The sequence below is a fragment of the Pan paniscus genome, chromosome 19 (genome assembly GCF_029289425.2).
Source record: "Pan paniscus chromosome 19, NHGRI_mPanPan1-v2.0_pri, whole genome shotgun sequence".
In the NCBI taxonomy this organism is placed as follows: Eukaryota; Metazoa; Chordata; class Mammalia; order Primates; family Hominidae; genus Pan; species Pan paniscus.
Genome location: NC_073268.2, coordinates 83,048,830 through 83,063,808, shown reverse-complemented (window position 1 = coordinate 83,063,808; position 14,979 = coordinate 83,048,830). Strand labels below are relative to the sequence as shown.

The following is a 14,979-nucleotide window of genomic DNA, read 5'->3' as shown; positions in this document are numbered from 1 at the left end:
CTCAGGGGACAACCATTCTGCCTCCCACAGGCACCAATTTACAAATCACTTGATTTTCTCTAGTGTTACCCTGAGGCTCAGGTGCAGAGATGGAGAAAATTTGAGAGGTGAGATTGGAAGAGGGTTGGGGATCTTCTAGGAGACAAATACTAGAAGAGAGCCCAAGGGAACTGAGGTGTTGGCAAAGGCGAGGTTAAATGATGCCTCACCATGGTCTGGACTGGTTAGGATGGCCCTGAAACCAGGAAGCATTGATAGATTGGGAGAAAATGGAGGAGTCAAGACCTGGAGGCTTGATGAGGTTGAAGAATAGGTGTCACGGTGGAGAGGGCATGGAGGAATCGGGAGCATTGGAGACTGGTCAGAGAGGAGAATGATGGCCCTGAAGATTACACTGGGACAGTTAGGGGTGATGACAAGGTCAAGGTTGGAGATAAAAGTCAATGGAGGTGAGAAGACCAGAGAACTGTGTGGTCAGGAAGTCAGAGTGGTTGGCCCCATGGACATCGATGTGTTGTGATGGCGGCAGTATTTGGGGTACAGAGGAAGGCTTTAGCCAAAGTGAAGTCTTTGGTGAAAGTCAGGGAGAGGCCAGGAAGGAGCTGGGGAGATGATGGGGTTGAGAAAGGGCTCAGGATGGCCAACTTAGACCCTCAGAGGAGAAAACTTTGCCCCAGGAGGGTGGAGGAGTGATGGTTTGCAGGTGTCAGCATCCCCCCAAACGCCACCACCAACTCTCCTTGCCTGCAATTCCAAGTGCAAGGACATGAGTTCATAACCATCTGTTATCGTTGACTTCTATTCCTGAGATTGCACCAGCTGTTTTGTTGCAAGCTGCAAGTTAAAAAATACCTGTCTCAGGTGTGTCTGCCCCGGCCAGTCCCTGGAGTCTAAGGTCCCTCAGATCCTTTCTCCCTTCCCATCTGTGTATCTCTTGGGACTGAGTCTGGGGCTGGGCTGCCGGGAGTGCTACATTGGGAACCTGGGCAGAGAACCTCTACAGAACGGGCAGCTTTCACCAGGGAGGACGCAGTGTCCTTGGGTGAGGGCAACTTTAGGGCCTTGGCGGCTGTGGCTCCGGCCGGCCTCCACCCTGCGGGAGGACAGGCCTCGCTCTCTTGGCTGCCCAGGGGCCCACACCCCACCCAGAAGAGCCTGTGTATCTTCTGGCTCATTGGTGAAAAGCCACCTCAATGACACCACCCAGAAGTTTGAAACCAGCCGTTGGTACTGGGGAGGTGGCCAGTGACCCAGATTAAAGCCAGAAAACCCGGCCTTGGCCAGAGCCTGGCCTCTCTGCCCCCTGGGCCTCCTTCTTTTCTGGCGGCGGGGGGTTGCGGGGGAGGGGCACAGTGTACCCCAGACCCAGGGACATCTATTTACCCTAACTGCCCACAAAGACTAATGGGGGGCTCTTCCCCTGCCTCCCCACATCAAGAAGAGAACATTTTAAAAATGTTTTTATTTAATTAAAAAAAAGACAGAACAACCAACCCAAAACCAGTAGTACGTACTGGAGTCACAGGTGCTTAACTGGCGAAACACACGGGGGTGGGGGCGAGGGGGCGGGTCGGGAGGAGGGAGAGAAGGTGGGCACAGGCCACCACATCCCCCGTTGGGTGTCAGGTCTGAGATGCAGCGGGAGGGCCAGGAATGGGCGGCCCAGGGCCCAGGGTCCCCGGAGACCCGGCTGGCCGCGGGGAGAAGGCTGAGAAGGCCCGGGTGTCTGAGGTGGTTTTGCTCCCGGCTCGTCCCCTTCTTCCTACTCTTTCTTGGTCCCTAGGTGGGCCCTGCTTACTCTGCCTGGGACTGGGCAAGAGGTAGGATTCATTGGAACACAGCTTTCTCCATGGAATGATAGAAACTTCTGGGGCAGCGGGAGGGGAGGTGGCGGATGGAGAGGAACTAGAACAGCACGGCTGCCTTGCTTTTGGAAATCACAGAAGAAAAGTCTCGGGGCCTTGCTGGACGGCGGAACTGGGGAGGGCGTTCCCTGCCTTCGGCCTGGTCATGGCAGTGGAGGTGGTGGGGTGTGGTGACAGGGCTGGCCTAGAGCAGGTGAAGGCCTTGAGCTCTGGTGCTTCAGCATCCGCTGCTGGGCACACTTGGACATGCCATCAGATGATGCCAACCCTGATGGGAGCGAAGGCTCTGGAGCACAGCACACAGGGGCCCTGGCAGGCCTCATTTCAGATCCCCAGCACACGGCGACAGTCAGCTGGGGCCGCTACCGGTGGATGCGTCCTTTCCTGGGGGCAAAGGAAGATGGGACGGACGATGACATCATCACTAGGCCGAACGGACCCGGGTCTGAACCCCAGGGGGCCAAGTCCACCCATGGGCTGTGAGCAGGTAGCTGAGGCAAGGATGCGCTCGTTATTTCCAAGCACGACAGCTACCAGGACTACAGGCGACTGTTCCAGGGTGGATCAAGGAGTCTCAAAAAATAAGAAACAATTTTTCTTTAGAAAGCACATGTTTTATACAAAAGAGGGTTAAGTTCCATGTTCTGGAGAGTTCTGCCAAGCCTGCACACGCTTCCACGCTCTTTGCTTGCTTCAGGAGGGGGAAGAAAAGAATGGCTGGAAAAACTGTAAAACACAGAAACCACTTCCTCAGCTCCGGACAAAGTGCTGAGATCTCCCCTCTGTAGGGAGGAAGAGAAGCCCAGCTCGGCCCGTTTATCCAAACTCACTCCACTCCGTCCTGTTAGGTGGTGGCAGAATAAATTACAATGATAGGAGTTGTGGGGCCAGTTGCTGCTACTTTTTAAGACAAAGAAATGAAGGTAAGTTGCTCTCCTGGCGTTGATTTGCAGGAAGTTATGATTTGTAACCACCTAGGAAATGGATGTTTGTTCTCTAGGGTTTTTATTGGCCACTGTTCACCCTTAGGTCTCCCTTTCTTGCACAGAAGTCCAGGCTCCTGTTGCCAAATGCCAGTTGGAGGGAGGTGTCTGTCCACCTCTCCCCCGGGACCCCCAATGCTCAGGGGACAGAGTTGCTCCTTGGGTCTATGACAAGGGGCATGGCAAGAGGTCACGTGGCCGCCATTCCCGACCGATGGAACCCTCCAGACTCTGAAGTCCAGTCAGTGGGTCTGTCCTGCCCATTCTGAGGCAGAAACTTCCAGAAGCAAAGAGGATAGCCAGCAACAGCCCCCAGCCTTTACCTGGGCCTCCTCCACAGGCCACGGCCTCCCCAGGTCGAGGGAAGCTGGCCCCGGGACAGCGCAAAGGCCGAAGCACCAGTTGGCTGCAGAGCTGTCTTCAGGATCATAGGCCACCGCCAGAGTCTTGGAGAGAGGGAGAGATGGAGAGGAAGGGAGTGAGCTTCGGTGGTCTGATTTCTGGCTCAATGACACAGGAACCTCAGGTTCAAAAGCAGCTGACAAGAGCCCAGAGACTGTCTTCTTGGCGTCCGGCAGAGCCTTCTGGTGGCCCAACACCCAGGCAGGGAGGGAAGGCCCTGAAATCCCGTTTTTCTGGCAAGATTCGTTTCCAAGAGGAGATAATGGCTCAATTTTGTCTTCCCAAGTTGATCAAGGCCAGGCAGCCTCAGGAAAGCTCTGGGGCTTCCCGGGAGATTTCAGAGACCCTGAGGCATCAAAACACCCTTTTTCGGGGAGGGGACAAAGTCAGCCTTCAGCTTCTTCTGCAGCCCCGGGTCCGGTCTCCCAGCACAACCTTCGTGCAAAGCCAGCCCACGCCACCTCTGGAGGCCAGGGAGGGCTGCATTTGGCTTTAGTTCATGTTCGTCGTCTTGAGGATCACATGCCATCCTGTGTGACAAAAAGAGCCGTTCTGGGGAAAGGCTGGAGCGGAGAGAAAGGGCAGGCAGCTCACACAGGGGTCGTCCGTCGGTTCAGCATGCTGACGTGGAAACCTTCCTTCAGGTCCTGCTGGAAAAAGTCATGCACCTGCAGGAAGCTGGCCTCCTGGTCGGGGCTGTAGCTGGCTGCGGTGGTCACCTTGAGGGGCTCCCTGGACAGCGTGTACATGGACAGCTCCCCCATGGGGATGGCCCCTGTGATCTTCAGGCCCATGGGCGACACGTCCCTGGAGGGCGAGGCCTCGGTGGACCTTGAGCTGGACCTCGAGCGCCGTCGCCGGTACCTGTAGCTCGGCATCCTGGCATAAGGAGAAGAGGAAGACGCCTTAAGGAATTCCCGTTTGGTCTTAAACCTCAACTCTTTATTTTTCTCAATGTAAATGTTTACAGCCAGGACGCCCACGGTCTCAGCCACAATGAAAGACAGAGCTCCAAAGTAAAAAGACCAGCCGTAGTTGTAATGGTTCTTTTTGTCTTCGTCCCGCTTGTCACTCGGGTCACCTGTGTTGCTGGAAATGTAGACGATGATACCGATGATGTTACTGAGGCCTGAAAGGGAAGCAGGGAGCAGGGAGCGGGGCCAGGGAGGGAGAGAGGCAGAGGTTAGACCCACAGTGGGACGGGCAGGGTAGGGAACAGGTGGACACTCCCCTCTCTGATGAGTATTTCTTTATTCTGGTTGCTAATTTTTCTTTTCAGTAATTAATGTTGAATGGGTAATAGAGGACAAAGTTCAAATGAGGTATACAATAAAACACACTCTCAGCCCCCAGTTCCCCTCTTTAAGGCAACTACTGTTGTCTTCTTTCGTATGTCCTTCCAGAAAAAAAATTTCTCTCTTACACACACACACACACACACACACCCCCCTATTATTTCCTTTGCACAGTATTCTGGCTGCTTAGTTTTTCTCTTAACAGTACATCTGAGAGACGGTTCTGAATCAGACCATGGAGAGCCATCCCTGTCTTTCTAACTACATGCGGCACCGCCATACAGAAGTCTCACGACCCACCTAACCAGGCCTTTACGGGAGATGTCTGGGTGCTCCCTGTCCTCTGCTGTGACAAGGTTGCCTTGGACATCCTTGTGTCTACAGCCTCACATGTGCACATGGATACAACTACGGGGTGCATTCCTTGCAGTGAAACTGCTGGGCCGTGTGCATTGAAACACTTAAAATACATTTTTGTTTGGGAATAATTTTTGATTTACCACACAGTGGCCAGGTCCAGAGAGTTTCATATACTCCTCATCCAGCTCTCCCTAATGTTATTTTACGTTATGTGGAACATTCGCCGCCACAAAGAAACCAACCTGGTACATTACTTCAGACTTTACATGGATTTGTTTGTTTGTTTGTTTTTTGGAGACAGAGTCTCGCTCTGTCGCCCAGGTTGGAGTGAAGTGGCACGATCTCGGCTCACTGCAACCTCCGCCTCCCGGGTTCAAGCAATTCTCCTGCCTCAGCCTCCTGAGTAGCTGGGATTACAGGCGCCCGCCACCACACCCAGCCAATTTTTTTTGTATTTTTAGTAGAGACGGGATTTTATCACGTTAGTCAGGCTGGTCTTGAACCCCTGACCTCATGATCCACCTGCCTTGGCCTCCCAAAGTGCTGGGATTACAGGCATGAGCCACCACACCCGGCCTTGTTTGTTTTTTGAGACAGAGTCTCAGTCTCAGTCTGCTGCCCAGGCTGAGTGCAGTGGCACGATCTCCGCTCACTGCAACCTCCGCCTCCTGGGTTCAAGCGATTCTCCTGCCTCAGCCTCTTGAGTAGCTGAGATTACAGGCACGCACCACCATGCCTGGGTAATTTTTGTATTTTTAGTAGAGACAGGGTTTCACCATGTGGCTAGGCTGGTCTCAAACTCGGGACCTTACGTGATCCACCTGTCTCAGCCTCCCAAAGTGCTGGGATAATAGGTGTGAGCCACCGCGCCCAGCCTTTACTTGGATTTTACTGGGTTTGTACTAATGTCCTTTCTCTGTCCCTGGATGGATTCAGGATATTACATTGCATTTGGTGTTTTAAATTTAGTCACTGTCTAAGTGCCCTCTGTAAGTGTACAAATGTCCCAACAGCCTATCATGAATATTATCAGACTTCTGGTTCTTTGCCAATATGGGAAGTGAAAAATAGCCATTGTTGTGTTTATCCAATTCTCTCTTATTCTAAGGGAGGTTGAACAGAGCCACACTGGTGGGGTTTGAGTTCTGGTTCTGCCAAATACCAGTGTGTGACTTTTGGCAAATTACTCCCACTCCTTATGCGTCAGTCTCATCTGTAAAGTGGGAGTAACTGTGGTCCACACCTCACTGGGCTGGTGTGAGGATTAAATGAGCTGATATATACAAAGTGCTCACAACAGCACCCAGCACACAGGGCGCCTGACGTAAGTTCAATTACCATCCACTGCGTTTTTTTTCTGTTTTTGTTTTTTTTTTTGAGACGGAGTCTCGCTCTGTCCCCCAGGCTGGAGTGCAGTGGCGCAATCTTGGCTCACTGCAAGCTCCACCTCCCGGGTTCACGCCATTCTCCTGCCTCAGCCTCCTGAGTAGCTGGGACTACAGGCACCCGCCACCATGCCCAGCTAATTCTTTGTATTTTTAGTAGAGACGGGGTTTCACTGTGTTAGCCAGAATGGTCTCGATCTCCTGAGCTTGTGATCCGCCCGACTCAGCCTCCCAAAGTGCTGGGATTACAGGCGTGAGCCACCGTGCCCGGCCCATTGCGTTTTATCATAAAGTGCTGTGTTGTGTTTGTCTCTGCACTGTCCACGTCCTCTGTCCATTCTCTGTGGCACCCACCCTGTGTGGAAGGGTTAGAGTATCTTCTGCTAAGGGGTCCAGCAGTCCTGCCCTGAGCACACCAGTCCTGGGTTTTGACTCCTTGTCTCTTCTGTTGTGTTCTGTAAGAACCATTTCCAACATGGTTTTTTTTACCCTACTAGTTCGTGTTTTATTTATTTATTTTTTTTTGAGACAGGGTCTTGCTCTGTCGCCCAGGCTGAAGTGCAGTGGCGTGATCTCAGCTCATTGCAACCTCCGCCTCCCAGGTTCAGGTGATTCTCGTGCCTCAGCCTCCCAAGTAGCTGGGATTACAGGCACCTACCACCAAACCCAGCTAATTTTTGTATTTTTTGGTAGAGACAGGGTTTCACCATGTTGGCCAGGCTGGTCTCGAACTCCTGACCTCCAGTGATCCGCCTGCCTCGGCCTCCCAAAATGCTGGGATTACAGGCATGAGCCACCGCTAGTTCACCTTTCTCCCCTCTGATCTCTCTCTTGCTGCTTCCCTAGCTTTGTGTTTTCTTCCCCTCTCTGTATTCAGCACGAGTTGGAAAAGGGTTTCTTAAATAACAACTCCATGAATTCCAGTTTCCCAGAGAAGTCTTGTGTCTTCTTCTGACTTTCCCAGCCTTGGAACCTGTCCCTCTCCTGTGGCACCTACCATTTTCCACCTCGAGTTCTTTAAGAGCCTGTCTGACCTCCCTGCTAGGGTTGGTGGCCTGAAGCCAGGCCCCACACACGACTCAGTGCCTGCTGCCCTGCTCAGTCCCCATCAGTGCCCCATGCGCCAAGGAATAAGCCAATGTCCCCTTGCTGGCCTCCCCATTGCTTCCTTGCAGCCAGCCGCGGCCACCTTCTCTGCCTGGACTCATTTTCTTCGGCTAAGGCTCTGGGTCCAGGCTCCAAGCCCCTCTGGTGGCACCAAGCATCTGGGCCTGCCTTTGAAACGGCTCCTCCTGGGGGCATGGGCAGCTGCAGGGGGCACCTCGAGGGGCTTTGGAGGCTGGCAGCCCTGGGCACAGCATGTCTTTGCCACTGTGCGTGTGACTTCAAGGAAGCCACCTGAGCTGCTGGACCGCCTGTGTGCCTCCTCCGCAGGAGCAGGGATGGTGGGTTCGGGCTCACAGAGCGCTGGCATGGCCACTGTGGTTTCTGATGTGACTGGAGTATTCTCTCCCTGCCTTGGGGAGGACGCTCTGGGGCAGTGTTGAGGGGTCACAGCTGGGACCTCCTAAACGGCTCACACCTTGTGAAAAATGACTGCTTCAAGGAGCAGGTGGCGGGCACTGGGGCAGGAGAGAGAGAAAGGAGGTGGGGGGAAGAAGGGAAGGGCGGGGGGACCTGTCCAGGAGGGAGGTTCATGCTTCCTCCAGGAGACCCTCAACACAGGCTCCTCTTCCCAACACACACACATGTGCACACACACACCACACTCCTCACACACACCATAGTCCTCACACACACAAACACACCACAGTCCTCAACACACACTCCTCAGACACACATATACCATAGTCCTCACACACACACACCACAGTCCTCAAATACACACATGCACACTACATGTCTCAGACACACACACACCACAGTCCTCAAATACACACACCACACTCCTCAGACACACACACACACCATAGTCCTCACACACACACCACAGTCCTCAAATACATACACACCCTACAGTCCTCAAATACACACACATACACCACATTCCTCAAATACATACACACCATGCTCACACACACAAACCCACCAGTCCTCAAATACATACACACCATGCTCACACACACAAACCCACCAGTCCTCAAATACACACACACACCACACTCTTAACACGCACAAACACACCACACTCCTTGCACACACAAACACCATAGTCCCCAAATATACACACCACACTCTTCACACACACAAACACACCACAGTCCTCAAACACACACACCACACTCCTTACACACAAACACACCACACTCCTCACACACACAAACACACCACAGTCCTCAAACACACACATACACCACACACACAATCACTGTTCTCAAACACATACACACACCACAGTCCTGACACATGTACAGGCCCCACAGATCACTCGCAGATGCACGCACTCCACACACACGTCTATTTATTGCGCTGGAAGGAAACAGATGCTGGAATGGTGTAGAACCGGGGCCCGGCACCTTGGCTCCCCAGTGGCGGCTGCAGAGCTGGAGCCAGCCCCTCTAAGGCTGCAGTGGCTGCGGGTCCCAGGATGTGAACGGAACTCATCTACCCTCTCCAGGAGAAAGGGCGAGGGAATGCAGGACAGGACAAGGGTGCTCTGGGAGGCCCACGTGTGCGGCACCACGCCAGGCCTGCCCATCCTCAGCCAAGGTGGCATGTCACTGTCACCCACAGCTCTGTGGCTATTCCCCGATGGCACTTTCCGGGGACGTCGGGCATGGCTCTGAGGTGCTGCTGCCTTCTCGTAGCCAGGAGGGTTGGGGCAGTCGGGATGGGTGGGGGCCGCCTGCTCTGCCGAGCTTCCCCGCTCACCCTTCCCCGGGCACCCTGGACTTCTGCTTCCTCTGCAAGACGGCCACTCATGCCCATTCCGGGCCCTCGCCCTGTCTTTACCTGGCCAACTCCTTCGAGTTTTGGCATGATTCCCGTGGGCACCTCCCTGACCGCCTGACCCAGCCAGGCTCCTGTCACAGGCTTGTAAAACTGCCAGCTGAACCCCACCCACCACTTTGCACACCTGGACTTATTTTCCGGTTGAGGTGAAATTCATGCAAGATAAAAGTAACCCTTTTGAAGGGCACAATCCAGTGGCTTTTGGCGCATTCAAAATGTTGTGCAAGCATCCAAAACATTTCTGTCACCCCAAAAGGAAGCTCTGTTTGGCAGCTGCTCCCCATTCTCCATCCACCCCCAGTCCTGAACACCGGGACTTTACAAGTCAGTTGCATGTGACGATGTTATGTCTGCATTCCCCCCCAGGATGCACACTCCCTGGCAGTGGGGACCACACGAAACAGGCACTCCTGTGTCCCCAGCTCCCGGCCCAGCACCAGCCCGGGCGGGCAGCTCACCTGCAGCCACGAAGAGGATGCCGGCACTGAGGACGATGTTGTTCTTGCGGCTGTAGATCCTGCCAGCACCGATGCACAGGCCACCCAGCAGGAGCAGGATGGTGCTGAGGATGGGGAAGACGCTGGAGGCTCGCACGATGCCTGGCCGGGGAGGTGGGGGGCACAAAGCAGAGGGCAGTGAGATCAGGTACCCTCCCGGGCATGGCTGCGTATGTCTCCCAGGAACCTTGCAGCTCCAGGCCCTTCCCCAGGATTTGAGATTCCCATCAGGACCTGGAGACTCGAGGTGGGCCAGGGCCTGGGGAGGCTCAGGGCCATTGGATCAGATGCAAGTGGGGGCTCCGGGCCTGCCCTTCACCCTGGAGTCACATCTGTCTACCTCTTGTTTAGTCTTTCCCTGGGAGTGGGCACCAGGGAGACCAGAGTAACAGCCATGAAAGCAACAAACCGCATCACATTTTTGTGGCACTGCACAGCCCCCTAAGCCCTTGCATGAACGCAGTCTCCGTGAAGCCCCTGGAAGGCTGGGAAGCAGTGTCCACAAAGGGTGGCCCTGGTCAGTGGTTGAGAGCACACGCATCGGCATTAGGTGGGTCTGGGCGTGGGCCCTGCTGTGGCATGCTGGCTGTGTAGCCTTGGCCAAGTCACTTTCCCTCTCCAAAACTCAGCTTCCCATCTGTGGAATGAGGTTCCTCATAGCACCAGTGTCCTACACATGTGCTTGGTTTTGTACATGTAAGGTGCATAGCACTGGGCCTGGCCATTCTATACCTTGATCATCATCATCATCATCAGCCCCTAGGTGACAGACAAGGATATGGGACCTCAAAACCGGCCTGAAGTCGCAGGGGAGGTGTGGCTGGGCCGAGAGGGATGCTCGTGACCCACAGTGTCCACAGAACCACCTTTGTAGCCCTGACACCAGGGCTCTGCCACTGACTAAACTCGCTCTGCCACTGACTAGCTGACCGGGGACAGCTGACTTTGGTGACCACCTCAGTCCCCTTTTATAACTTGGGAATAGTAACGTCTACCTGTAGGGAGTTGAATTGCAGCCTCCCTAGAATATACCTGTGTCCTAACCCTTAGGACCTGTAATTGATCTTATTTGGAAAAAGGGCCTTGGCCAGGCGCAGTGGCTCATGCCTGTAATCCCAGCACTTTGGGAGGCCAAGGCAGGCAGGTCACCTGAGGTCAGGAGTTCGAGACCAGCCTGGCCAACATGGTGAAACCCCGTATCTACTAAAAACAAACAAAAAAATTAGCCAGGCATGGTGGTGGGCTCCTGTAATCCCAGCTACTCGGGAGGCTGAGGCAGGAGAATCTCTCGAACCCCAGAGGTGGAGGTTGCAGTGAGCCGAGATTGCGCCATTGCACTCCAGCCTGGGCGACAAGAGCGACATTCTGTCTTAAAAAAAAAAAAAAAAAAAAAGGGCTGGGCGCGGTGGCTCACGCCTGTAATCCCAGCACTTTGGGAGGCTGAGGCAGGTGGATCATGAGGTCAGGAGATTGAGACCATTCTGGCTAGCATGGTGAAATCCTATCTCTAGGAAAAATACAAAAAATTAGCCGGGCGTTGTAGCCAGTGCCTGTAGTCCCAGCTACTTGGGAGGCTGAGGCAGGAGAATGGCGTGAACCCGGGAGGCGGAGCTTGCAGTGAGCCAAGATTGCGCCACTGCACTCCAGCCTGGGGACAGAGCGAGACTCTGTCTCAAAAAAAAAAAAAAAAGAAGAGATCTTGCAGATGTGATTCAGTTAAGAATCTCAAGCTGAGATCATCCAGGATGAATCCGGTGGGCCCTAGATCCAACGACGAGCATCCTTATAAGAACCTTAGGAGAAGACACAGGGGAGAAGGGGCTGTGAAGACGGAGGCAGAGACCCAATGCTGCTGCCATGGGCCAAGGAGTGCCAACCACCTCCAAAGCTGGAAGAGGAATGGTCCTCTCCTAGAGCCTTCAGAGAAAGCAGGGTCCCCCAACACCTTGACTTCGGGCTTCTGGCTTCCACATCATGACAGTGAATTTCTGTTGCAAGTCACGCAGTTTTGATCATTTGTTACAATGGCCTTGGGAGATGAACATGCCCCATCGGAGGGTTACTGTGAGAAAATGTCAAGCACCCAGTAGGGGCTTAGGGTGCCCCTCCCTTAGCATCTGGGCTGGGAGGAAGGCGAGAGGGAGGGAAGGGAGGCTTGGGAAAGGAAAGCCCAGAGCTCGGCCTTTCCCAAGCACCTGCTGTCTCCCAGCCCCGTAGAAATCTCGGCTGCATGGACCCTTGGTGGCCCCCGCAGGGGACAGTGAGTCGGGCCGCACTGGCAGGCGCCGCCCTCCCCAGCCAGCTGAGCGGGTTTCAGGGCTGTCAGCCTCTCCTCTGAAGGCAGAGTTTGTCTCCTTTCTTGTGAACGCATCAGTGTGTGTCCCTGCTTCACAGAGAGGAGATTGTCTGGGGGCATTAAATGCAGTTCTTCTCTCCGGTGCCTCCTCCTCTCCGATTCCTCTCTGCCTTCTGGCAGCAGCGGGCTCTGGGATGAAGTTTCCTGTGTTTCTGAAATGTGCCTCTGAGCTGTGCTGGCCAGAAAAGTTGAGGTCAGTCATCCCCTCAATGCCCTCGTTCTGCAGACAGGTCAGAGGAATCCAAAAGAAGGAAGTCCATCCAGCACTTTGGGAGCCCGAGGTGAGTGGATCACTTGAGGTCAGGAGTTTGAGACCAGCCTGGCCAACATTGTGAAACCCAGTCTCCACTAAAAATAGAAAAATCAGCTGGGTATAGTGGCGAGTGCCTGTAATCCCAGCGATTCAGGAGGCTGAGGCACAAGAATCACCTGAACCCGGGAGGCAGAGGTTACAGTGAGCCAAGATCGCGCCACTGCACTCCAGCCTAGGCAGCAGAGCGAGACTCCGTCTTAAAAAAAAAAAAAGCCCAGTTGCTGTAAGATCACTGGATGCCCAGGCTTGGCTCAGAGCCATCCATCCTGCCCAGATAAGTCACACAAGCACCTATGCCTTGCCACACAGACTCATTCCTGAGCTGTGGATGTGCAGATGCCAGCTGGGATTGCCACGGACAGTGGTGCAGGTTGGGCACAGCGCAGGTGGCTAAGGGGTGGAGGGATGCGTGAGGCTGAAGTCCAGCCCGTGCCCTGCTGGCCATATCAAGCCCTGGCAGAGGATCTGCATCTGCCAGGAGACAAGACACTTCCTTCTAACTCACCCCCAGGCACACTGTGGACTCCCAGCAGCCCTGACACCAGCCCCCTGCGGCCTGGCACAGAAGTTATCCACCTAACTGGAAATGCAGACTTGGAGAGGGGCACCAGGCCCAGGGCAAGGTGGGCAGGAACCCCTGGGACCAGCAGAGCCTGTGGAAGAGAAGGTAGGCAGGATGTGGGGTGGTGACCCCCTCAAATCTTGGGCTGTGAATCTGCAAATCAGCAGTGACGTCGTAAGAGCTCAGAGGCCTTCAGGGGGCTCTGCAACAAACAACACAAGCCCAGCTTCTGTGGAAGGCTTCAGAAAGCGTGGCTGGGGGTGGAGTTCCTTCTTGAATTGTCAAAGACTGGGTGGGAGCAGTGCAGCCTTGGATCTACCAGGGTTGGTGCTCCACGCCCACGCAGATGAGCTGGCCTGAAACAGGCATCCTGCAGGCAGCCCCACCATGGAAGCTTCTGCTGCCTTCTCCAAAACACCCATTCTCCACCCGGAGGGCAGAGCCCTGTTTTCTTTGCTGCTGTACTCCACATGTCTAATACAGTGCCTGGCACATAGCAGGCCCACGATAACTTTTTTTTTTTTTTTTTAAGATCGGGTCTTGCTCTGTCATGCAGGCTGGAGTGCAGTGGCACGATCGTGGCTCACTGCAGCCTCAACTTCCTTGGCTCAAATGATCCTCCCACCTTAGCCTCCTGAATAGCTGGGACTGGAGGCATGTGCCATCACTTCTGGCTAATTTATTTTTATTTTTTGTAAAGATGAGGTCTCACTATGTTGACCAAGCTGGAACTCCTAACCTCAAGCGATCTTCACGCCTTGGCCTCCCAAAGTGCTGGGATTACAGGAGTGAACCACTGCGTCTGGCTGCAATAACTTGTTAAATGAATGAATAAACGAACTCTCATGAACCCTCACTTCTTGCAAATATCAGCCGCCAGAGACCTCCCTCCTGTGCTTCTACATATTTTGAGGAGCCATAGTCTGGACAGAGACCAGAAGACAAAATATTAGAAATCAGGGTGGCCCTGGAAACACATGCCAGTTGTCTGTGGTGATCATGACCTTGGCCTGTCTCTGAAAGTTGCTCAGCCCCTCCGGCTCCAAGCTCACAGGCACCTGCACTCTGGAGATAAAAGGATGATCAAAGACACATGCAGAGCTTGGTTTTAGGGCCAGATATCCCTGTTTCTGCAGCCACCGAGTGGAAAAACACCTCCCTGTTGGGAAGTCAGTTCAGCCCCACCCCGCCCTGACTTCTGCCAGCAGCAGAGACCACAGGCCCGAAAGCCGTCAAGCTGTCTCTTCCATGTGCATCTCTGAGCTTGTTAATGAACCTGGCTGCTTTCCCCACAGCGTACGCTTAAGGAGAACATGGCCTTCCCCAATGAGCTCTAATTGCGGTTGTGCTGTCACCATCATTATATCTGGGAAAATCACTCTGCAGCCCTCCCCGCCTTGCGCCCTCCCCAGAGGAGCTGGAACAGCTCACTCGTTTTTGTTTTTCTTGCTCTTCCAGATCCTCACTCCATCCTGCCCTGGGCCAAGCTGACTGTGTGGACCAAATCCTCGGGCTCCCGCCTCTGGCTTTTGGAGAAGGGTCTCGGCGAGGGAGTTCTGCCCAGCTGCAGGTGAAGGGGTGGCATTGCTTCCCGACAGCCGCAGCTCCTGCCAGGCGGCCCTGTCCCTACCGCTCCCTCCTCCAGGCTCCCACGCCTGCCCCCCTCACCTATCCAGGCTGAGGAGGGTAAGGGCTCCCGGCTATTGCTGGCCCCGGGGTGCTCTCCAGCCCTTGTGGGTTTCCCTTAACCTCACCCGCACCTTTGTAAATAGTCCTTCCGTAAACATCCTTCATTCATCCTGTTTGACTGTAACATCTACTTCCTGCTGGGAGATCGGGAAGCCATGTGGGGTGACCTCTGGGCTTCTGCATCTTGAGGCCAATCCAGAAAGAGACCCCAGCGCTCCGGGACCATGAATGGGACAGAGACAGGCGAGTAAAGAACAACCAGCACCAACGCCCATAACCTCAGGGGAGCTCCAGCGGGAAATGGAGAGGGAACGGTTTGT

The 14,979-nt window shown here is 54.3% G+C and overlaps 2 protein-coding genes across 2 annotated transcripts in view; both read right to left on the bottom strand.

Annotated features, from left to right (window-relative positions):
• Positions 1 to 1,443: 1,443 nt before the first annotated feature.
• On the bottom strand, positions 1,444 to 3,779 carry LOC100968674 (uncharacterized). Its single transcript, XM_008964744.3, is given in 4 exon segments — positions 1,444 to 3,058; positions 3,060 to 3,120; positions 3,123 to 3,527; positions 3,614 to 3,779. Coding segments are annotated over 4 exon segments (921 nt in total). The 3' UTR covers positions 1,444 to 2,769.
• Positions 1,444 to 14,979, bottom strand: part of CACNG4 (calcium voltage-gated channel auxiliary subunit gamma 4) — a 68,464-nt gene continuing 54,928 nt past the window's right edge. The window contains exons 3-4 of the mRNA XM_034942754.4: positions 9,701 to 9,841; positions 1,444 to 4,379 (exon numbers count right to left, since the gene is read on the bottom strand). Coding sequence (XP_034798645.1) covers positions 3,841 to 4,379; positions 9,701 to 9,841 — 680 coding nt within the window. The 3' untranslated portion in view covers positions 1,444 to 3,840. The remainder of the gene's footprint in view (positions 4,380 to 9,700; positions 9,842 to 14,979) is intronic.